Source organism: Bufo gargarizans, chromosome 5 (assembly GCF_014858855.1).
Source record: "Bufo gargarizans isolate SCDJY-AF-19 chromosome 5, ASM1485885v1, whole genome shotgun sequence".
Lineage (NCBI taxonomy): Eukaryota > Metazoa > Chordata > Amphibia > Anura > Bufonidae > Bufo > Bufo gargarizans.
The window spans coordinates 464713974-464738748 of NC_058084.1; the positions used below are offsets into that span (position 1 = coordinate 464713974).

At 43.4% G+C, this 24775-nt stretch overlaps 1 protein-coding gene across 1 annotated transcript in view; it reads right to left on the reverse strand.

Annotated features, from left to right (window-relative positions):
• Positions 1-24775, reverse strand: part of CALCR (calcitonin receptor) — a 317310-nt gene that overhangs the window by 3262 nt on the left and 289273 nt on the right. The window contains exons 8-12 of the mRNA XM_044295639.1: positions 13464-13617; positions 11137-11197; positions 10397-10463; positions 7409-7627; positions 5803-5844 (exon numbers count right to left, since the gene is read on the reverse strand). Of these exons, the coding sequence (XP_044151574.1) occupies positions 5803-5844; positions 7409-7627; positions 10397-10463; positions 11137-11197; positions 13464-13617 (543 nt within the window). The remainder of the gene's footprint in view (positions 1-5802; positions 5845-7408; positions 7628-10396; positions 10464-11136; positions 11198-13463; positions 13618-24775) is intronic.

The window sequence follows — 24775 nt, forward strand, 5'->3', positions numbered from 1 at the left end:
TCTTCAAAAGAAGGCATAAAAGTAAGGTGGTCATAGGACTTATAACGAAGGAAAGGCCACAAACCCCTTGTATAAACCACTCTGAGTTTTTTTTTTTAAATACTCGAACAAAATTGGAAAAGAGTCCATAATGAAATTGGATATCTTCCTGTAAAGATTTAATTGTAGCTTAGAAAAAAACAACAAAAATAAATCTTTTTTCAAAAAGTGACGTGTGTACCGAACCTGGACAATCCCAGATGATAAGATGATCAAAGGGTGCCCGGATGCTGCAATCCCCAGCGATCAGCCGCCATCTGACAGCAAGTGTAAAAAATTTCCCTACAGCTCCACCACAGGGCAAATGTAGCATTACATCATTCCTAATGACATCAATGGGCTGTCTATGTAATGCACGGGTGTGCTGGGTCCTCCAGAGAGAGACATTTTCTGTCTCATAGCTGGCGGTCTTTCAAAATGGATCCACTATTAATTCAGAGCTAGACTCTCAGCAAGCCTCTTATTAGGGTGTATTCACACAATGCAGTCATATTGTGGGTCTTTGCAGCAAAATGATGGCAGTTTTTGCTGTGGTTTTGAGAAAATTGCAACATATAAATACAGTTTTTGAAGGGCATCTGTCAGCAGTTTTGTCCCTATGACACTGGCTGACCTATTCCATAGGCACTTGTCAGCTGAAGGCGTCTATGTTGGTCCCATGTCCATATGTGCCCGCATGGCTGAGAAAAATGATGTTATAATATATGCAAATGAGCCTCTAGGTGCAATGAGGGCGTTGTCATTACACCTAGAGGCTCTGCTCTCTCTGCAACTGTAAATATCATGTAAATTATCCCCTGCGGTGAACGCTGTAAAAATAAATAAATACAAAAAATGGCAGAATTGCAAATTTATACTTAGTTGCCACAAAAAAAACTTAATAACAAGCGTCATTTACTCCAAAATGAGACCAATAAAAAATTACAAGTCGTCCCGCAAAAATCAAGCCCTCACACAACTCCATAGATAGAAAAATAAAAAAGTTATGGGTCTTGGGAATTGGCGATGCAAAAAGATTGTATTCCTTTTTAAAAAAAAGGGTTTTTATTGAGCAAAAGTAGTAAAACAGAAAAAAAAACTATATGTGTTTGGCATCTCTGTAACTGTACTGACCCAGATAATATAGATATTATGTTATTTATACCGAAAAATGAACTCTGTAAAATGTATAACTCAGTGGCAGTATTTTGCAGCAGTGGCTGTTTTTCCCATCTCCCTCCCAGAAAGAGTTAATAAAAGTTAAGCATTCTATGTATCTTGTTTTATAACATGCTTTATGCCACTTTGTACATTGCCATGGAGGATGATGCCGCTATATATACACCAGTCATTTGAAGTATATTAAAGTCTACACTCATTTGGGCAGTCTAGGAACTTTTGGCCATTGAACTAGAATGAATTATGTGAATGGCAGCCAAGACAAATAATAATTGTGCCGCCTTCTCTTTAAACAGCTGATTGGCGCGGCTGCTGGGAGTCGGACCCCCACCAATCTGATATCGATGACGTATACAGAGGTTAGGTCATCAATAGTAAAAAGTGGACAACCCCTTTAAGCAGTATCATAATCTGTCTGCTTTACCGGGCTCAGCCTGGCTCTTCTTCTATCTAGAGTGATGAGGGGACAGAAGTCACAGACCAGATGTCATTTCGTTGCATTTTAACTCTATAAAGGCGATGTGTTATCACATTTTTATTATAATCAAATATGTTTTCATTTTATTTTGTGTGAATATTCAGATGAAGACAATCCTGAAATACAGCAATTTTCCCACTGGCCAGTGGAGCACTGAATAGACTCTTTGCTGTTTTCTGCAGATCTTTTGTAAGCTTTGCTGTATAGACTGGGACAGATTTAGCAGGGTCATCTCAATCTCATTAGAGGGTGGATGAGTTAATGACTGCCCAGCTAGAGGATTAGATAAAGTAGCATAGTAATACTATACATTCTAAAGGAGAAATTCATCATTCAGCTTATGCCTCTTTTTGGCATGGAAAAGTCACAAATCCACAGCATTTTATGCCAAGTCTACGAAGAGGGGGCATGGTGAGGACAGAGTGAGGGCGGGGCTGAGTTCTTCAATGAAATCTATCTGTATAGCGCCACCTGTTGTTTACTCTTTTTCTAATTTCTCTGTCCCGAGATCAAAGCACATACTCAATTCCATCCTTCCACTGCTACCAGCTGCAGCACACAGGACACGTCATCAGAGAAAGGACACACTCCCTTAGAAATCTAGCAGAAGAATTGGAGCAAAGGATGCAGAGATCTCTGGATCCATGTGAGGTACACGGCTGGTTCTTGCTTTGTTAGAAAGAGATTGTCATGTACTATATGATGTCTGATTTTCATTTTTTACATTAATCACGGGATAACCTTTTTAATCTAACATTTTATATAAAATATAATAATAATTGATCACTAGAATATGATTTTCTTTATTATTTTCTTTGTATTTTTTAATTCTATTTAACCAAAATATTAGTGAGAAAGAAAATTTCAAAAACTCAGAGGTGCAAAGAAATAGCAAAAAGTAAATTATACAGTATAACATATATATTTAGATCACTAATCTAAGGATTCATAATGTCATCATACATATGGAATAGATTTGCGTTTTCGTTTTGCGCTCCCTGCCTTCCCAGAGCCATAACTTTTTTATTTGTCTGTTCACATAGCCATATGAGGGCTTGTTTTTCTGTGGGATAAGTTGTACTTTGCAATGCCCCCCATTTAATATTGCATATGATGTAGTTGGAAGCGGGAAAAAAATTCCAAATGGGGTGAAATTGCAAAAATAAAAAGAAATTCCATCACAGTTTTATGGGTTTTTTATTTACGACGTTCAATGTACGATAACACTGACCAGTTACTTTTATTCTACAGCTCAGTACGAATCCAGTGATACTTTATATGTATAGTTTTTCATGCGTTTTGATAGTGATAAAAAAATTAAAAAGTTGGAAAAAAATCAGTTTTATTTTTTTGATGCCATATTTTGACCCCTAGAACTTTTTTGTAATTATGTGTACGGAGCTGTGTGGGTGCTTATTTTTTGCGGGGCGATCTGAACTTTTTATTGATACCATTCTGGGTGTGTATGACTTTTTGATCACTTTTTATTTAAATTTTGTAGAAAATGAAGCGACCAAAAAAGCTGAATCGGCCATTTGGACGCTTTTTTCCGTTTTGCTGTTTGCCGTACGGGGACTATATTTGTTATACTGTGGGCGTTTTTGTACATTGAGACACCCATTTTTATTTTTTTAGTTCTTTTATTTTTATTTTGGGAAAAAGGGGGTGATTTGAATTTTTATGTTTTTTTTTAATTTATTAATAAAAAAATTTTTTTTTTGCACTTTTTTATAGTTCCCATGGGGAACTATAACAATCAATCATCTGATTGCTATGATCATAGACTCCAATGCACTTGCATTGGAATCTATGATGATTTTACTACTTTCCTATGGAGCCCTATTACAGGCAAAGGCTCCATAGGAAATACTATGCATCAGCCTCCTGTCATTGATAAAGACAGGGGCTGCTGCATACACACCCCAGCTCATCCGTTCACCACACGGGGAGCGAAAGCTTTCGGTTTTCAGTGCGCTCAGATGCCGTGGTCAGGATTGACCACTGCATCTGAGGGGTTAAATGTCCGCGATCGGCATTAATGCCGGTTGCGGCGATGAGCCGCGGGTGTCTGCTAAAAGAAGCAGGCGGCCACCTGTGGCTATAGCGCCTGCAGCGGGCAGGAGCGGGCGCCATCTTTAAACACCCGCCCAGCGCCGTACATGTACGGCGCTGGGTGTGAAGGGGTTAAAATTACAGAAATCAGAATAAACATAAAAAGCTGCAACATCAGTGTTGCTATACAACGCGTTTCGTCCTGGTTCTGGAGCTGTCATATGGTGTAACAAAGACAGCTTCATCTCTATTCTGTGTGCTTCCTTGCTAGATAGACACCAGGTCGCCCTGCTCTTCAGGTTACCACGCCCGACATTTTCGGCAGATGCAATGCACCTGCTATGGTACGAATACCCGTCTTCAATCACAATTTCACTGATCAAAATACAATGAGATCCCTCCTGTTGTGCCTGTCACAGCATGGCAAAATTGCACACTGCGAATTGCCATGATTTCACTACGTGACTTTTTCTCTATTTTTTCATTCCATTATTCTTTGCAAAAAATTATTTGTTTTGTGCAAATGTTGGAGAAGACCAAGGATGGCATGGCATGATAACCAAAAAGGTCTATGGTCTGGTCAAGTGAGTGGGCCTGAGCTGCAATACCAAGCACAGCCACTATACAATGGACGGCGCTGTGGTATGCTGCGAGGAGGTCATGGACACTTTTTAAATTTGGCATTTAATGAGTAACACGACACGTTTAAACACAAACCTGTCATGTGTCATCATTTTCAATGGGGTTCTTAAAATACAGAATTTAAAGGGGTTGTCCGGGTTCAAGGTTGAACCCGGACATACCTCCATTTTCACCCAGGCAGCCCCCCTGATTTGAGCATCGGAGCAGTTCATGCTCCGATGTTCTCCTTTGCCCTGCGCTAAATCGCGCAGGGAAAAGGCATTTTTTGGAGATCCGGTGACGTACCAGGGCTCTCCATGGGGCTGACAGGAAGCCCAGTGACGTCACCGGCACTGATGGGCGGGATTTAGCGCTGCCCTAGCCAGTAAAACGGCTAGGGCAGCGCTTAAGCCCGGCCATCAGATCCCGGTGATGTCACCGAACACACTGCCGGGCGGAAGTTTCCGCCCGGCAGTGTGTTATTGAAAACAAAAGAGCCCGTGCCCTGCACGATTTAGCGCAGGGCAAGGGAGCGCATCGGAGCATGAGATGCTCCACTGCTAGGCTCAGGGGGGCTGCCGGGGTGAAAATAAGGGTATGTCCGGGTTCAGCTCTGAACCCAGACAACCCCTTTAAAGGGATTGCTTTATGAAGACAGCCTCTGCTCACATGCCCTAATAGGCCATATGGACATCACAGAGGGGGTCTCCCACTTTTTCTGCTCAGAGTTTTGGCGGACTCAAGCTGCACTTGGATTACAAGTAGAGTTGAGTTAATTTCAGGATAAATTTGATTAGCTGCGAAGCCGAATTTCCTTGTGCTTCATGGTAGTGAATCGATTTAACCTGAAATAGTGTTAAAAAAAATTATACTTACCTCATCCAATTTCTCGCGAGGGGCCGTCGTTGCCATTTTGATTGAAGATCTCGGCCGAAATCCCGTGCGCTGCGACATATGACATCACCACTCCGGCCAGCGTGATGACGTCATCGTGGCCCGAGCAAGATTTTGTGCCTTTAATCAACCTTCAATCTAGATGGCAGCGGGGGGGCGGCCCATCGCGAGCAAATGGATGAGGTAAGTATAACTTTTATTTTACACTGTAATTTATTTCAGATGCAAATTTTTTTATTCGGCGACGCAGCGGAATCAAATTTATTAAAACTTCGCTCATCTCTAATTACAAGGACAAGAATTGATCTGAATCAAAAGAAAAATCATCTGTTCTCCAGGATCAGGACCAGCTGGTTGTCTTAGGGGCTGCATTTTGAAAGGGGTTGTCTCGGATGTGACCAGACAGAAATGGCTTGGCTTTATATGTCGTCGTAGTCGGACAATTCTGACATGCTCTTCAAGGAAAGACATTCACTTTTAATGACCACAAGAAGAATAAATACCACGGTATATATACTGAAATTCATAAAGAGACATATAGGAAAATAGTGAACGCTTACCTCCCCGTTAAAGAAGCAGAAGATCGTAGCAACAAGTAATCCCTTGAAAAGAAGAAAACAGTGTCTATTACTGGCATCAAATGGTTAATTTCACATCCCACTATGGGGTCCTAATAAAGGCCTCCATATATGCCATCCTGTATTCTTTTTGAGCTGTCCCTAAGTATTGGAATGTATAATATAAGTGATGATTCAAATGCATGGTCAAAACCTCTAGTGGGACTATAAAAATGTTGAAAAAAAAAAGTTTAATTAGTTTTCCGGGACTTAGATACAGATGGCCTATCCTCAGGATAGCTCATCATTACCAGATCTGTGGGGGTCTGGATTATAGTAGCAGTAAAGTAAACTTTCAGTGTGGAAACTGACCTCTTGTGAGGATTTTTAAATCTGCAGCATGAACATTTCTAACATAAAACTGTTGTGGGTTCTTTGTAGATCTTCCTCATTGAGTTCAATGGGAAAGTCACCCTCAAATGTTGTGGACTTTACTGAAGGACCTGCATAAATATTTGCAGGTCCTCAATTAGAACAAAAACAACAACAAAAAACTCAACGTTGAAATAAAAAAAATAAAAAAAGCCACTATACTTACCTCCCCTGGGGCTTCTGTGGTTCCCTTGCCAGTGTACATCTGGCATCCTGTGATGATGTCTCATCACATGTGACCATTGACAGGATGCAGTGGTCACGTGGGATGGCACATCGTCACATAAGACCCGAAGTACCGGCGGGGGATCAGAGATGTTTTTCCATGAAACACCAGGGGAGGTGACTACATTGCTTTTTCTTCGGTTGTTTCCCTGTAAATTCCTATATAATTGCTGTGGAAATGTTCTGAAGCAATTGTGGAGAGGACCACAAGCATGTACAACCTATCCTATAGGAAGCTGCAGTCGGGTGTCAGGTGGGGTTTAAGAAGTGGGATGGGGGTCACCCGTTAACCATGACTAACCATATCATTTCCATCTAAAATGCTGTTGCTGTGATTTATTAATGAGGAGGCGTGAAATAATAAATCAGTGAGAGAGGCAGTCTCCTATGCACAGAAAGAGAGGCAGTCTCCGCTGCAGTGAGAGATGCAGTCTCCTATGCAGAGAGAGAGGCAATCTCCTATGCAGTGAGAGAGAGGCAGTCTCCTATGCAGTGAGAGAGGCAGTCTTATGCGCAGAGAGAGAAGCAGTTTCCTGTGCAGAGAGAGAGAGGCACTCCTCTGTGCACCGAGAGAGAGGCAGTCTACTGTGCACAGAGAGAGAGAGAGAGAGAGGGGCAGTCTCCTGTGCACAGAGAGAGGGAGAATACTGTGCAGTGAGAGAAGCAATATCCTATGCAGTGAGAGAGGTGGTCTCCTGTGCACAGAAAGAGAGGCAGTCTCCTGTGCACAAAGAGAGTGACAGTCTCCTGTGCAGAAAGAAAGAGGCAGTCTCCTGTGCAGTGAGAGAGACAGTATCATGTGCAGTGAGAGAGAGGTCATCTCCTGTGCACAGAGAGAGATGTAGTCTCCTGTGCACAGAGAGAGAGAGAGAGGCAGTCTCCTGTGCACAGAGAGAGAGGTGCTCATGCAGCTACTACATACAACAGAATACACAAGAAACGAGAACAATACCTGATAATGCATCAATATGTGCATAATGTAGTCATAGATCTCTCCTGCCAGTCGATTCTCTGGCCTCCATGGAAAGATAACAAACTGGATACCTAACAGCGGCACCAGGATTAGCGTAGCTCTTACGGCTTTCATATACATGTTGGACTCCGCGCGGTGAGTGTCCCGTAATTTTGTCACGAGAACGAGTACGATGTTCAGAAGAAAGAACAAGTTGACCTGAAAGGAGATGAATTCTGTGTCACTGCCTTTCTAAATACATTACTGGCCATATCCCATGTCTTATTGCTGCAGTGGGTTATCATATTGGAAGTTTGTCCCTTCTACTGGTAGCAATCAGCTTCTCTCTTCTTCCTGTGCCTGGTGGCCATTTTTAGATTAGACATCCTGGGCAACCATAGCTATATTGTCTCAGGAGCCTCACACCTCAGCCTATGTATTGAGTCAGAAGAATTACTCTGAGATATTCCCCCACCATCACCACCGTTGCTCCAATACGAGTCTAATCAGTCCAACATCTCCATGACCTTTCATGATGGACAACCGGAACTATGGATTCCCTTACTCCTCACATTGATTAATGCGCCTATTAATAATTATACTTTCCAACTTTTCATATTTGGGACCTGTTTGGGAGGAGACTGGGGTGCATAAAGGTCCGCTGAAATTTTCTTTGGGCAGTAGGACACCCTTTTCATCAGGCCACAGCCACTTTGCCATATGCCATGCCCCTTTTTATGATGTGGCACAGCTGCATCTAGTGATTTCATATCTTGAGTGATTTGATGTCATGGAGGGCAGCTTTCGGGGAGAAGGTAGCACATCATGCACTGCCTGGGAGATTTGGCAGCTCTACCCGGGGGAGCTGGGAGGTTTCCCATTTTTCTGGGAGAGTTAGCAAGTATGACAGTAAAATCTCCTGATCATCCCCAGTACCAAATGTGGGCTTATGATTGGGCAAATAAGCATTCATAAGAAGCCAGCGATCAGCTGATAAATGTGTAAATGCTTAATTGTCGGATTATCTTTTAAGCTTGCTGGTTGGTATCACATGCTGCCCACATGATGTAAACTGTATGAGGGATGAATGATCATAGTAACAATCATTGATCCCCCACTCAGCTGGAGTGAAGGCTCTTTAAATAAGTGCTGATCCATGTGTCATTTTGTCAATTTGCACCTGTTATTGCCCTGAATTAAAAGGACCCAATGGGCTTAGGTACCTCAGAGTCCACCCATGCAAAGTCCAAAGCTCTCCCACAATGTCTATGAGACTTTCGAAAAAAGGGGAGACCTTCCAAAAGAATAGACAAGCCTTTTTGATACTATTTTCTATTTCGAATATGGTCACCTCTCCCCCTTCCTGTTGTCTCACTCCTATGAACCTCTGCAAACAATAAATCAGATGTGTCCACCCTTAACTGATCTCCAGTTTAGTTAAGGATGGCAATTTGTCATTAAAACCAGTTCAGTACAATATCACAATCTGTTAATTTAACTCAATTCACATCATAAACTCATTTAGCTCAGTTATTCAACCTCTGTTCTTCTCAAATTCCAGTCATCCATATTTCCTCCTTAATTAGTCCAGGGCTCAGTGGGGGTCTTCACAGTAATAGACCTTTATACACTACTACAATACACTCTTACTTTGAAATATACAGTGAGTCTGTGGAGGCGCCTGGATGTAAAAATGGGAATGGAAAGAAGTGAAAGTCTGCATGTCTGGTCTGTAGTCTGTATTTAGGAGATCGCCTCGGGGAGCTCTTTTTAATTTAGGAGGTCATAATTTAGGAGGTCACAATGTGTATTTGTTTAGGGAATCTTTTCTGGGGTGTGCTTAGTTTAAGGGTCTGGTCTGGGGTCTGGGGTATAGTACTTGTCTCCCATTATTGGGCAATGAGGCCATTTGGCCCCAGCTCAGGCTCAAGGGACCAGGTACAATTACATGAAACAATGTATATAAAACTTGATATAACAAGGTACTGTTTGTGTATCTGGTCACTCTGCTATGCCTCAATTCTGAAACAGAGAGAAAAGAGACATCAGAAATCAGTCTTCCCTCCAAAAGAAAAAAGAAGACAGATTGCCTTTTTGTCAGAGCTGAGCAGAGAGTATTGGCTTGGCTGCCTGAGAGGCCTTAGTTGGGGTCTGGGGATACTATTTATTCTTATGGAGAGCTCCAAGTACATGTGAGGAGTACTGTAGTCCAGACAATGCTCCTCTGGGTTTCTGGGAAAAATATAAATATATGAAAATATGAAAATTAGCACTTCTTATATCTGCTGGTAGAAAGGCTTTGCTTTCTTAAATAAAGCTAATTTGCATATCTTTAGTGTTATAGGATATGCAAGTGTGTCTTTCTCTCTGTGATTTTCCAGAAATAAATGTCCAGAAATTCGGGTTCATTAAAATAATTTATCTCTATTGCTCATCCTAACGCAGAGCATCTCGGAATTACTTTATTTTAACCCTGACTTCACAAGTCCATGGATTTATGTGCTATTTGTAAAGGCCCTTTGTTTGCTACTTGAATCTCACCAAGAGAAGTCCTGACTATCTGATTGCCATTATTATATATACAGTTCCAGCCTTGAATTCAGTTATTAATTATTGGTTTTTGCACCATCTTTTGGAATATCTGTCTATTTGCAGTCAACTGATAGTAGCGGACACTATTCTGGGAATGCCACTTAGGTGTTCCTTTTCGGAAATGGCATGCCCCTGTAAGGCGGTTTCAAAAAGAAGTCCTCTAAATCTCAGATTGATACATTTTTCTAACACCTTTCAAGCCACTTTGACTCAGGCCCAAACTAGAGGTTGAGATCCTCCAGCTTGATGTACAATCCACTAAAAACTGGCCAGAATAATAGTGTAATAGTCATAAAATACAGTATATAATACACTACAATCTTGCATAATTCCAGATATTATTGGGGGTAGGATTAATGGTATTTTTGCACTTTTACCAAAACACAAGTCTCTTACCAATAGTGCCGCCAAGATTGGCCCATGGACAATGTATAATAGATGTGTCTCCACACTCATCCAACAACTGGAAGAAAACAGAAAGCTTAGACTTTGGTGGCAAATGGGAATACAAAGAAGGCAAACGGGTCTTACAATTAAAGGGGTTCTTCACTTTCAACAATCCCTACTTTTCTGAATGGTCTCTTGGCAAAAAGCTGATTGGAAAGTGTTTCTCTGTGGGATCCTCAGTGATCAGCTCTAAGTGTTCAATTTCCCTGCAGCGACACCACAGGTGAAACTAGGCATTACACAGGTCTCTTTCACATTAATAGGATGTCTGTGTAATGCAGGACAGGGCAGGTCCTCCAAAGCAAGAGACGCTCTTTGTAAGGACTCTCTGCTCAGCCCAAGAGATGAAGATCCTGACCAGAGGATCCCTCTTTATTAACCCCTTAAAAAGGTTTATCAAATTTTTTTTCTAAAATAGACAACCCATTTAATATAACTAGCTCTATGATACCAGTAGTCTCTGAAGTGACACAAAACCTGCCACAATTAAAATATATTGGGAAATGAGATTCAGCGCCGAAATGTGGACCTAAAGAGACAACAAACGAGGTGGATGTAAAATATAAGAATATATTAGACATCACATTCCACCTCTAACCCGGGCTGTATGAGTATTAAAAATAACATGAGAAAAAAAAGAAAGTAATTCAAAGTTAAGTAAGTACAACAAAAAATAATCCATTACTTACTTGTCATTGAAATATTTTGTTCTTGCAAAGGCATGAATCGATGTAGGCACTAACGGAAACCCTGAAAAACAGGAATAAGCATGGTGGAATTACAAAAGGATTCCCTTAAAGGGGTGCACCCCGGCGGATGAGCTTTTCTGCAGTAGCTCTAATGTCCACTTCAATGGCAGGAACATTCTCCGTGCACTGCACAATGGATGGAGCTGTGTAGTTCCGTCCTAGACTTCCGCCACCGGAGCCACCGGAGCCACTGCAGCTGATCGGCAGAGGTGCAGGGTGTTGTATCCCTTCCGTTCAGATAGTGATGGCCTATCTTGAGGAGATAAAGGCTGGACAACCCTTTTAAAGACTGGAGCTGCCACAAGCTAATTGTCCAAGATCTGAGTAACACTATACAGTGCCTAAGTTGTAGTTACTCACAGTTCTCAAAAATACCAGTGTACAACAGTTCTATACATAATACAATATAATAACATTGCTATACATTATACAAATAATACAGCTATGCAATGACTATAAGGATTCGTAGTAGTTTCTAGACCATTGGTGCTACCACCTTCGGCAGGATCGTACACTTTTAAGTCCAGCCCCATAGTATTATATAGTGGCCATGTAAGGCTACTGTTTAGTCCTCATGCATTCTGAATGGAAAGAGATCCGTTCAGGATGTCTTCCAATCCGGCAGCATTCTGTTTTGTGACTGATAATAAAAATGAAAAAAAAAAGGGATCCCCCACTGAAAACAATATACACTCACCTAAAGAATTATTAGGAACACCATACTAATACGGTGTTGGACCCCCTTTTGCTTTCAGAACTGCCTTAATTCTACGTGGCATTGATTCAGCAAGGTGCTGATAGCATTCTTTAGAAATGTTGGCCCATATTGATAGGATAGCATCTTGCAGTTGATGGAGATTTGAGGGATGCACATCCAGGGCACGAAGCTCCCGTTCCACCACATCCCAAAGATGCTCTATTGGGTTGAGATCTGGTGACTGTGGGGGCCATTTTAGTACAGTGAACTCATTGTCATGTTCAAGAAACCAATTTGAAATGATTTGAGCTTTGTGACATGGTGCATTATCCTGCTGGAAGTAGCCATCAGAGGATGGGTACATGGTGGTCATGAAGGGATGGACATGGTCAGAAACAATGCTCAGGTAGCCCGTGGCATTTAAGCGATGGCCAATTGGCACTAAGGGGCCTAAAGTGTGCCCAGAAAACATCCCCCACACCATTACACCCCCACCACCAGCCTGCACAGTGGTAACAAGGCATGAAGGATACATGTTCTCATTCTGTTTACGCCAAATTCGGACTCTACAATTTGAATGTCTCAACAGAAATCGAGACTCATCAGACCAGACAACATTTTTCCAGTCTTCAACAGTCCAATTTTGGTGAGCTCGTGCAAATTGTAGCCTCTTTTTCCTATTTGTAGTGGAGATGAGTGGTACCCGGTGGGGTCTTCTGCTGTTGTATCCCACCTTTCTTTCCCATTCTGACATTCAGAGAGTTCAGGAGATTGTCTTGACCAGGACCACAACCCTACATGCATTGAAGCAACTGCCATGTGATTGGTTGACTAGATAATCGCATTAATGAGAAATAGAACAGGTGTTCCTAATAATTCTTTAGGTGAGTGTAAGTCAATGGTGATGGATCCATTTTTTAGAAGCCTAAAAAAACAGATCCGTCACCCACTGACTTTCAATGTATTTAGTGACTAATCCGTTTTTTTCTGTTTTGATTTCACACAACTACATCCTAACGGAACGGATGCCTCCTGAAATCCATCCGTTTATTTCCAGTATTGAGATCCTCTGCCGGATGTCAGTACCGGAATTAACAACGCAAGTGTGAAAGTAGCCTAAGGGCTCATGCACACGGCCATAGACATTTTTGCAGTCCACAAATTGCGGATCCACAAAACACGAATACTGGACGTGTGCATTCTGCATTTTGCACAACAGAACGGCCGCCCCCTTATAGAACAGTCCTATCCTTGTCCGTAATGCGGACAAGAATAGGACATGTTCTATCATTTCCCAGACGGCATGGACTGAACGTGCGGCTGTGGACAGCACACCGTGTGCTGTCCGCATCTTTTGTGGCCCCATTGAAATGAATCGGTCCGCAACTGACCTGCAAAAAATGCAGATCAGATGCGGACGAAAAATATGTTTGTGTGCATGAGTCCTAATACATGGATAGCCTGAATTTGCCCTTGAGTGGCTCACGGAGGTCAGGTCCTCTAGCGGACATGTCCATGTGCCCGTACTGGAAATGGTTGAGGGTTATCTTCAGGACTATTTTGTACTTACCCCAGCCAAGGAGATAATACCAATGCAGATGCTGTTCTTCAGCAAACACGGCCACCACTATTAACGTGTGGAGATAGATCCCTTCACACAACATCCAGAAGTAGTTACATCCCATCATATACTGGTGGAAGAACTGCAGAACCTTGCAGCTAACCTGGAAGACAGACGTCAGAAATCAGACATTGGGGGAATTTAGAAATCTATCTGACGTGCTCTGATTAAGAGGTGCAGGCTTCTTAAGAAATGTGGTGCATCTTTGAGGTGAAAAAGCATACAAATAGATCACCACGAAATATGGTCCATGGGCTGTGTCTAATGTTGCAGCTACAATACCACAATGTGAAGACAGATGTGTTGTTGTGGTTTTTGGATGAAAGCAGCCATGTTTTTCTAATCCTGTATAACCCCTTTAACCCCTTCAGGACCCTGCCATTTTTCACCTTAAGGACCAGGCTGTTTTTTTGGAAATATGACATGTGTCACTTTATGCGGCAATAACTTTAAAATGCTTTTACTTATCCAAGCCATTCTGAGACAGTTTTCTCGTGACACATTGTACTTCATGATAGTGGTAAATTTCAGTCAATATTTTTCATTTTTATAAAATTAGGACTTTGGTGCAATGATGGCGTCAATATTGCTCTTCTTGCTCTGCTCTTGCCCATCCCTCGCTGCTTTGCCACTGCCTGGCCCTGTTAATCAAAGCAGCCAGGGACAGGCAGTCTGCTTCTTTACTGGAGGCAGTCGGGCAAAACAATACAGGCAGTGCACTGAGCTGGCTTCTTCAGTTTTCTCCCAGAAAGAAGAAGATTTCATACTAAAGAAAGGCCTGAGCTATCTGTCCCTCTCTCTCTCTCTCTCCTTCTCTCTCTCTCTCTCTCTCTCTCTCAGAAGGTTGACTCATTGGCCAAAGGCTGGTGGCACAGGCTCTGTGGCTCAGTTGTCCGACTGCCTCTCTGGTCACAGGGCTGGTGACCCAGGATATGTGGCTTAATATACTTATCTCAGGATCTTCTTCTGCTCACTCATGCAGTCTAGCAGAGTCTCTCCTACTAAGCACTGGTCCCTATCTTCAGACAACTAAGGTCTCTGACTACTCTCCTTATATACAGTTTGTAGCTAAACTAGAACCTTCTAGTGATGGTGAGGGGAAGGGGGGTGGAGAGAAGAATCACAGACTAAACAGCAGTATTGTTACAATTTCTGTCTGTCATAGACTTGGATACAGCTTTAATGCAAGTCTACGGGAATGACTAAGCAGTTTTTCCAGACAAAAAACAAGTCTTAAAACATAAACAAAAGAGCTAAACCAGACAGTCAGAAGGTCAGTGTGTCTGTTTTTTTTCCTCCAAAACTTTGCATAGGTAGAACGTCATAAAGTCTCTCACTGTTAGGCTAGTTGCATACTAGTAGCAGAGAACAGCCTGCCGGATCTCTGTGCATGGTGGGCGGATCTCCCCCGATCCCCATTTTAGTAAATGGGGCCGGACGGAGCATTACGAACTTCCAGCAATGCTGGAATACAGAGCGATCCAGCAGGCTGCCGCATTGCTGCCACTAGTGTGCCACTCAAGTTAGCTGGATGTGCATTAACCTTTTCCAAGAGTGCAGTGCTGCTATAGTGTGATAACAGTGCAAATTAACAGGATATATTAAAATAAACATATGTAGTGTCCCACTCCAGGTGGATGGGAACACTCCAAAATTGTCTGTGCCATCCTATGTCATTTGTCACCGCTGCTAAATTCCTATTTCAGGCTGGTTCAATGCACTACACAAATTCGCCTCTAGGTTTCACTTTTACACCATTTATATAGGTCGGCACACAGGATGATAGGGAGATTAGGAGTGAGGAGTAAGGAGGAGAGGAGACAGACTTGGCTCTGTCCTCATGGGCCTTGCCCAGGGAGTGAAGCTACTTCAACCTTTATAGTCCAGGACTCGGACTTATTGATCCTTTACTGTAATAACCCTTCTAAGGACCCTTCCAGGGACTAAGGGAATAATCGCTGTATCTTGTGCAACCTTTTCAAAGAATGGAGCAGAGAGTTTGCCTGCCATGAGGAAGACCGCCTTTGGGTTGCTGAATTATTGAAGCACTGAATATTGCTGAATATTTACTTACAGAGCATCTAAACTGTTATTGAAAGTAACCAGAGCAAGAACAGGAGCCAAGAACAAGTAAGATCACCACTTCTACACCACATGGAACCTACATACACCACCTCACTGAGCCTGTTATTGGAATTTGCAGCTTTAGGCCTCTTTTACACTTGCGTTGTCCGGATCCGGCGTGTACTCCACTTGTCAGAATTACACGCCGTATCCGGAAAAACGCAAGTGAACTGAAAGCATTTGAAGACGGATCCGTCTTCAAAATGCGTTCAGTGTTACTATGGCAGCCAGGACGCTATTAAAGTCCTGGTTGCCATAGTAGTAGTGGGGAGCGGGGGAGCAGTATACTTACAGTCCATGCGGCTCCCGGGGCGCTCCAGAATGACGTCAGAGCGCCCCATGCGCATGGATGACGTGCCATGTGATCACGTCATCCATGCGTGTGGGCCGCCCTGACGTTACTCTAGAGCGCCCCGGGAGCCGCACGGACGGTAAGTATGCTGCTCCCCCGCTCCCCACTACACTTTACCATGGCTGCCAGGACTTTAGCGTCCCGGCAGCCATGGTAACCATTCAGAAAAAGCTAAACGTCAGATCCGGCAATGCGCCAAAACGACGTTTAGCTTAAGGCCGGATCCGGATCAATGCCTTTCAATGGGCATTAATTCCGAATCCGGCCTTGCGGCAAGTCTTCAGAATTTTTGGCCGGAGCAAAAAGCGCAGCATGCTGCGGTATTTTCTCCGGCCAAAAAACGTTCCGGTCCTGAACTGAAGACATCCTGATGCATCCTGAACGGATTTCTCTCCATTCAGAATGCATTAGGATAAAACTGATCAGGATTCTTCCGGCATAGAGCCCCGACGACGGAACTCTATGCCGGAAGAAAAGAACGCAAGTGTGAAAGAGCCCTTACCATCTTGATGTTTGACAAAGTGCTGCTACTGGATGATACTTATTGCAAGACTACAATTTACAAGTAAAGTTTCGGTTTGGTTCAACTATTGCCTCTCTCATCATTCTACTCCATCTCCTAATTGCACCTTACGGTGCTATCGTCACGAACAACACAGGGGCCCAGCCACCAAAGCACCTTAAATACCCATTACCATCAAAGACACCTCAACCACCATCTGGCTGGTTTTCCTGCAATAGAGAGTGCCCCAGAGGATTTAGTGCTGTCTTCGCCCCCACTGCAGGCCGACCCAGGGGACAACTGAACGGTGAGTACTACCACCCTCACTCAGCACATCATCACCATTACACTCACATAACACCCCTAGGGCGCGGGCGTTGCATATATAAATGAAGTTCAACAATACTGTATAAGCGTAAACAACAGCATAAAACACGGTGCAAGTTAAAACTCTTCAATGTACAATAAAGCAGTGAGTTAATGAGTTGGCATAGCAGCAATAAGGGCAAATATCCACAAATGTCCAAAGTACACTTGCTCTAGGGCACTACAACAGCATGGATTTCCTCCCATACTCTGAAAACATATTGACTTTAAAGGACATTTTCAGTGTGAAAAATGTGGTTGCAGTAGGCTTAGAGTGCTTGATGTCGATGTGAGATTGCCCGTCACTGCCCATGTCTCTGCTTCTCTCTACTTCCTTTTCCCTTCCCAACATTCATGAAATGTCCACTCATACAATCACTGGTCGAGGAAGGTTACTGCTGCGCCAGTGATCATTTCCTGTGTGTATGGAGATAGGAGCAGGACCTGGGCAGTGTTGCAGTGGCAGCGGTTGTTAGAAAATATAAACTGCAGCATTTGAACAACAAGGGCATGGCATCTGACAAGGGTCAGACTGGCCCATAAGAGTACCAGAGGATCCTCCAGTTTGCCAAAGGTCTGACAGTAATGGACCCCTAATAAAACCTTAATGTCCTATATACACAGGGGGTGGGCCCTCAGAATCATTTCCTCTGGTGGGCCCAAGGAAGTTCAGTCCGATGCTGGGTCTGACACCCTGTTGCTACCCATTTTTGTCACACTGGAAAACCCCATTAATGAAACTCACCCCAAATTAGATTGTAAGACCCAGTGGGGAAAGGTATTTATGTGAATAAGGGCTTATCACAGTACAGCGCCACAGGATATGTTAGCGTTATATAAAGCTGGGAATAAATACATTACAGATTGTTTTTGTACTTTTAGCAGCCACAATGTAACAGATTTCATATTAGACAATGGTCAGTAATGCTTCCAATGCAGAGCACGAATTACCGCATCATAATCTTTAATATTAGAGAAATTTTCTAAAATAGAAGCCCCATGAAACAGAGACGAGCATGAGCATTAGAGGATCTCTACCATACGGTGGTTTGATATAAGGCCGTCTAGACAGTAGGGTAATGCAGTTTCTAAGTCTGACATCATCTCGGCTGCTTTCCATCCTATTGGCTCGGGAGTATCCGTTACGGTCTTATTGTGTTCATAACAATTGAAGCCTTTTAATGGGGAATGATGAGGAAATCAATAGCAGAGCTCAGAAAAACTCGAGACGTATGAGAAACTAATTGGATGTGTATGGAAGAGTGATCACCGAACCCAGCATAAGACACCAGCAGCTACAAATGCTTAGTAAAAGATTGAGCACAAAATATAAAAAGCTACTAGGATAAAGGATGCAATACTCTTATGGGCTTTGTCCACCTACAAAAACAATTGTTTTATTGTCTCATTGCCTCTATAATGAAAAATTGAGCAACTATGCAATAGGTTTTGATTCTTATTGTTTTGTTTCTCCTATGAAGTCCTATGTGTCTCCATGGTAACAGACTACAAAGAATCCCTGTAGTCTAATTTTCCAGATGGATTTCCTTCCATTTGTCTCCTACATTATAGTAATGTATGTCTGGAGGGTTAGCAAGTAGTAAAGGACAAATAGAAGGGAGAACAATTGCAGGATCAGACTGTAAAAGGTTTGCTTGTTGTCTGTTACCATGGAGACACATTGTCGACCAATTGCAGTTGCAATACTAAAGTTGGTTGTGAATAGTGGACTTTGATCAGAATTTCAGGGAAAATTTAATTCACCATAAGGTCAAATTTCCTCGTGCTTTGCGGTAGCAAATGGATTTTCCCTGAAATAGTGTAAAAAAACAAAAAAAATCATACTTACCATTTGCTCGCGACGGGAAGGCGGCCGCCATCTTGCTTGAAGATCTCGCACGAAATCCTGTGCGCAGTGACATATGATGTCACCACACCAGCCGGTGTGATGACGTCATCATGCGCTAGATCAAGATAGCCAGCCTGTTGCAAGCAAATGGATGAGGTACGTATGATTGAATTTATTTATTTTACACTGTATTATTGCTATCAGATGCCGTGATCATGTATGAACGAGGCATCTTAGTGGTACAATGATGGGGGGGTGGCACAAATCGTCACTCCCTGTAATTGCACACACTACTTACAAAGAAATGCGTGATGAAGTAATTTGTCATGAAGCAAACTTACAAAGAAATGCGTGATGAAGTAATTTGTCATGAAGCAAATTTTTTTGCAAAACTCGGCAAAGCAGCCAAATCAAATTTTTGAATACTTCTCTCCGTTTTGATTGTGAACATGGACAAAACCAATTGCAGTGAACCGCTGGATCACTGCTAAAGGGTTAATGCTATAACACTTATGTTTGTTACTTTGAAATGTTTAGCGTTATGCTATCTGTGCATCCTGTTATCCATCAAGGTTGTATATGGGAGGAAACAGTTAAGCTGGAAGTCTTGGTAACAGTTGCGGGTAGTGGGCTGGTCCAATTTTTTCCACTGGCTAGATAGTAGAGAATTCCTAGCAAGCCAAGCTAGAGTGAAGACCTGTTTGATGTGTGCTCCAGCCACGTAGTCCGAAAGAGAACTCTTCTCCAGGAAAACACCATTCCTGAGAGTGAAAAGCTGCCAGAAAAGCAACTCTTCTGAGGATAAACCTCTGAAGGAAAGACATATTGAATTCCTATACATGGTTGAGAACCAACAAGGAGTGTTTGGACTAGACCAGTGATGGCGAACCTATGGCACGGGTGCCAGAGGCGGCACTCAGAGCCCTCTCTGTGGGCACTTGCACCCTGGAAAAGTCTATGGTGTACCAATATGCCTTAGGCCTCCTGCACACGAACCCCGTGGCCGTGCTGCGGGCCGCAATGCAAGAACACTGACCATGGGGCAGCCGCAGTGGATCACGGACCCATTCACTCTAATGGGTCCACGATCTGCAAAAAGATAGGACATGTTCTATCTTTTTTCGGAACGGAAGTACGGGATGAAACCCCATGGAACCTCTCCGTAGGGTTCCGTTCTGTGCTTCCGTTCCGCACCATTCCGCATCTCCGGATTTGGCGGACCCAAGTGAAAGCGTCCGCATCCGTGATGCGGAATGCACGTGGAGCGGTGCCCATGTATTGCGGATCCGCAAATGCGGTCCTCAATATGGCAACGGGACACCTACAGTCATGTGCAGGAGGCCTTATACTTTTCCTGCCATTCATCAGCGCAGGCGTACTATGAACACCACAGGCAGCGCACTGAGTGTAAACAGGCTTTTATAGCGAAAAGTACATGGAAGATATACTATACTGGACTGTAGTATTCAGGGGAAATTCCCATGTTGGCACTTTGTGATAAATATGTGGGTTTTGGGGTGCAGTTTGGGCACTCGGTCTCTAAAAGGTTTGCCATCACTGGACTAGACAGTAAAGATAACACACACGTATGACTTTTGACTTTATTGCTCATGGTCTAAGTTATCGGCTTCTGCCGCCTGCCACACAATTTTGAGACAGAGAGACCATCTGTTTTAGTACTGCACCCCACAGTTGGGAACTGCAGCTATGTGGAGGAAGAGTTTGCACATCTGTGGTCATTTGGAAAGATTGCATGGTATATCTCGAAAGAGAGGACCACCATACTGCCTATCACCTGTATGGAACCTTCTGGAGAACTATTGCCTTTTGAAATAATTGAAACTGTGCCTAAAACGTGTACTTTGTACTGCTTGTACTTGCACCGTGACCCCCATCATCCTCAGCAGTGTCGGACTGGGGTACTTAGGGCCCACCAGTGTAACTGATTCTGGGGGCCCACCTTAGAGCTCCTGCACACAAACTTATTTATTTCCATATCTGTACCGTTCACTTCACTTCAATGGGGCCGCAAATTTTTTTTTAAAAATGACTCCGTGTGCATTCTATGTCCGCATGGCCGTTCTGCACAATGATAGAACATGTCCTATTATTGTCGGCATTACAGGTAAGGATAGGACGGTTCTATTAGAGGCCGGCTGTTCTGTTCCGCATAATGTGGAATGCACACACCCGGTATCCATGTTTCGCGGATCCGCAATTTGCGGACTGCAAAACATCCAACGGTCATGTTCATGAGCCCTTACAGCGATAACAGAAATATTACAGATGAAGTATGATGGCGGACAGTCACAGCAACACGCACAAACATACATGTGGCAGAATCTACACATATAGGGATATCCTGCACTAAGTCAGTCAGAAACAAGACACACGCAGCGCACACCGATCACTCATTGGACACACGTGAGACACAAGACACTTAGGCCCCTTGCAGACGAGCGTGTCCGGAGTAGGTCCGGATGCGTTGCGTCTGCGATCAGGGAAAATCGTGCGAGTAGGTACGCAATTGCAGTCAGTTTTGACTGCGATTGCGTTCCGATGTTCAGTCTTTTTATCACGCACGTTTTGCACGTGCGTGATAAAAAACTGACTGTGGTACCCAGACCCGAACCCGGACTTCTTCACTGAAGTTCGGGTTTCGGTTAGGTGTCCTGTATATTTTATTATTTTCCCTTATAACATGGTTATAAAGGAAAATAATAGCATTCTTAATACAAATACTTAGTAAAATGTGGCTTTAGGGGTTACATTTTTTTTTTTTAATAACTCACCTCATCCTGTTGTTCGCGCAACCGGCATCTTCTTCTTTCTTCTCCTTTCAGGACCTGCCAAAGGACCTCACATGTGGTGAGCGCGATTACGTAATGAAAGGTCCTTTTGCAGGTCCTAAAAGAAGAAGAAAGAAAGAAGATTATATAGTTCTGCACTGGACTTTAATGGGAGCAGCACTGCAGTAACCAGCTCCGTCCACTACACATTGGTTGGATCTACAAGGACACAGCTGAGGGAGTCAGACCCCGGCGATCTGAGGATAGACCATCAATATCAAAATCCTGGACAACCCCTTTAAGAATGCAAGTGAGGACAAACAATGAAGCCAAAATTAGGAAAGTAAGGTCCACGCAACCCAAGGTGTCACAGTAGAGTCAACCCAATGATTATTGTTAGTGTTGGGTGAAGTGAGCTTCGGAAGCTTCATCTGAAGTTGCTTCGTTCCAAACTTCGGATAATACTTTACAGAGATTCGACTAGTACCTCGGAAACCAAAGCCAAGTTCGTCTTCAAGTTTTCAACTTTAAAAATCAACTACCGAAGTTATTGAACGAAGTCTTGAGCGACTTCGCGAACAACTTACTTCTGCTCATTGGAGCCCATACATTCTAAAGCTGTACGGAGACGGATCTCCGTACAGTATTATTCCGAATGAAGCATCCGAAGCTCGCTTCGCTCAACACTAATTATTGTCATTAGCTTGCATTTAGTGATTTTCTTCCATATTTCCCATAGAGAAGACCAGAGACTGACTGTACTGCTTCTAGAGCAGCAGAGGGCAGTAGCGAGTAATGGGAGCAGATAGGAGGCGCCTTCCACTGAGCAGGCAGCGGACCATTACACACGTGTGCACTCTGCTTTACAATTTATGACACTGGTTTTGATCTTTGAGAAGTTTTAGACTTCACATAAATCTCGAGCGGAATGTGAAGAATTTCCCTTTCTTATTTATTTCCAGTATGAAAGACATGAACTTGTCAAAATTCAGATGCTGTTAAGTCCTGGAACTGAAGCGAACTATTCTCCTAGGACACAGGGAATCAGCAAACACAAATAAACCATATGGTACCATTTACAATGGGAGTATGCGTTAAGAGTAGAAACAGATGGCTGCTTTCTTCTATGGGTTGTGTCTGGTACTGCAGTTCTGCTCTATTAAAACGAACGCGGCTAAGCTGTAATACCAGACACAACCTGGACAGATGTGGCGGCGCTGTTTTTGGAAGAAAACAGCCATGTTTTTCTAACCCTCATAATCACTTTAACTTGTACAGGGCTTGCATGGTCTCCTGACCATTTAAACTCTTAGATGCCTCAATAGTGACCGTGGCATCTACGAAATCTGATAGAGGGAGGGGGCTGCTTCGGTCAGCCAGCTGGTGTCCCTGTGACACGATTGTGGGATACTGATGAGTTACCATAGTAACAGGGTAGTAGGGGACCTTATAAAGGCCCCCTTGTATGTCATGGATGCACTGTAAGCCTATAGGCAGGGCCTAATAGGTTATCTGTCAGTTGAGTACTGACAAGCACACATTATGTATTACACTACACTTGTAGGACTAAGGGCGGGTTCACATCAGCGTTACGAGTTGGTTATAATGGAAAATAACGGAATTTGTAAGATGGAATTCAAAACTGATACCTCTAGAGGCATTCTGTTTTGATGCATCATAATAGAGGTCTATGGGCAAGCATAACGGATCCGTCCTGTCCGTGCCTGCTGGCCTCCTGCTGTCCCCTGCAGGTGTGGACGCTGTGCCGCATACCATGCCATCCAGTATCCTGTTCGCTGGGATCCTCTCAATGCTGCTGCCTCCATACTCCTGCCTGATGCTCCCTTAGAGTGCCTGCTCACCTCTGAGCTCCTAAAAGGGGCAAGTGTGCATACGTACAAATCCTTCTCCAGCCAATGGCTAAAGGTTCCTGGGTATTTAAGGCACTCTCTGACTGGAGAGGGTGCCTGAGCTTTAGGTTCCCTGGTGACCAGCAAAGATGTTTGATAGTCTAGCGCTTTGGTCTAGTTTTTGTTTACGTTAACCCAGTCAGTCTTCTCTGTCTGTGCTGCAGTCAACTTCCTAGCCTGGCTCCCTTGTATGTGCCTAACCACTACCCTGCCTGCAAGCCTTTCCCATGTTTACATTATCTGTGCACTACCTGGATCTTTTAAAACAGCATTCAAACACTGGGACTATACCAACGCTTTCCTGCCTTTTTGGTGCGTTTTCTATATCCAGTGCTTCCCAGGCTTGCACTGGAGTCCCTGATGCGGTGGGTCAGCTGCCAACTACACTTCCAACTACACTAGAACTATTCTAGGAGATAGTAGTCAGGTTGCTAACCTGCAGCGAAGTCTAGATCCTTGTATATAGGGGTTAAAGTGGGAATACCGGGTAAGCACCAGAATAATGCCCTTAGGGTTAGCCCTAAGTGGAGTTTAAAGAACCAGAGTTTAAGACAAGGAGCAAGAAACTAAGTTTTGATAGATTTTCCTTCTGTATTGTTTGCTTGATTCTAGCGCGTCCTGCAACTACAGCAGACAGGGTCTAATTCTAACTCATATTTACTGGTTTCCTTCTTTACTGTTCATCCCCATTTAAACATGAGCTCCATGGACAATGCTACTAAGCTACTGTGCAATGTATGCGTGCCTTGAAGAGCCATTCGAGGGTGAATACATTCGCACTTGATGCAATCATGTTGCATATTTGGAAGCTCAGATCTTGGATCTAAATAAGCAGCTTGAAATACTTAGGGTCATTGCAAAACTGGAGAGAGGCTTAGCCCTCACTGTGCAGGCGCTGACTGGGGTCAGTGAAATGGAGGTGGGAGGAGGAGGGCAAGATCAGGAATATCTAGTCTGTAGTTGGGTTAATGTAGGGGTAGAGGGAAAAGTGCCAGGGAGGCTAGTCCTAAGCTGGAACACCCTAGTACAGTGATGGCGAACCTATGGCATGGGTGCCAGAGGCGGCACTCAGAGCCCTCTCTGTGGGCACCCGCACCCTCGAAAAAGTCTATGGTGTACCAATATGCCTTAGACTTTTCCTGCAATTCATTCAGCGCAGGACGCACTATGAACAGCACAGGTAGTTCACTGACTGTAGGCAGGCTATTATAGCTAAATAATAAAGTACATGGAAGATATACTATACTGGACTGTAGTATTCAGGGTGAATTGCTGTGTTGGCACTTTGTGATAAATAATTAGGTTTTGGGTTGCAGTTTGGGCACTCGGTCTCTAAAAGGTTCGCCATCACTGCCCTAGTAAATATGCC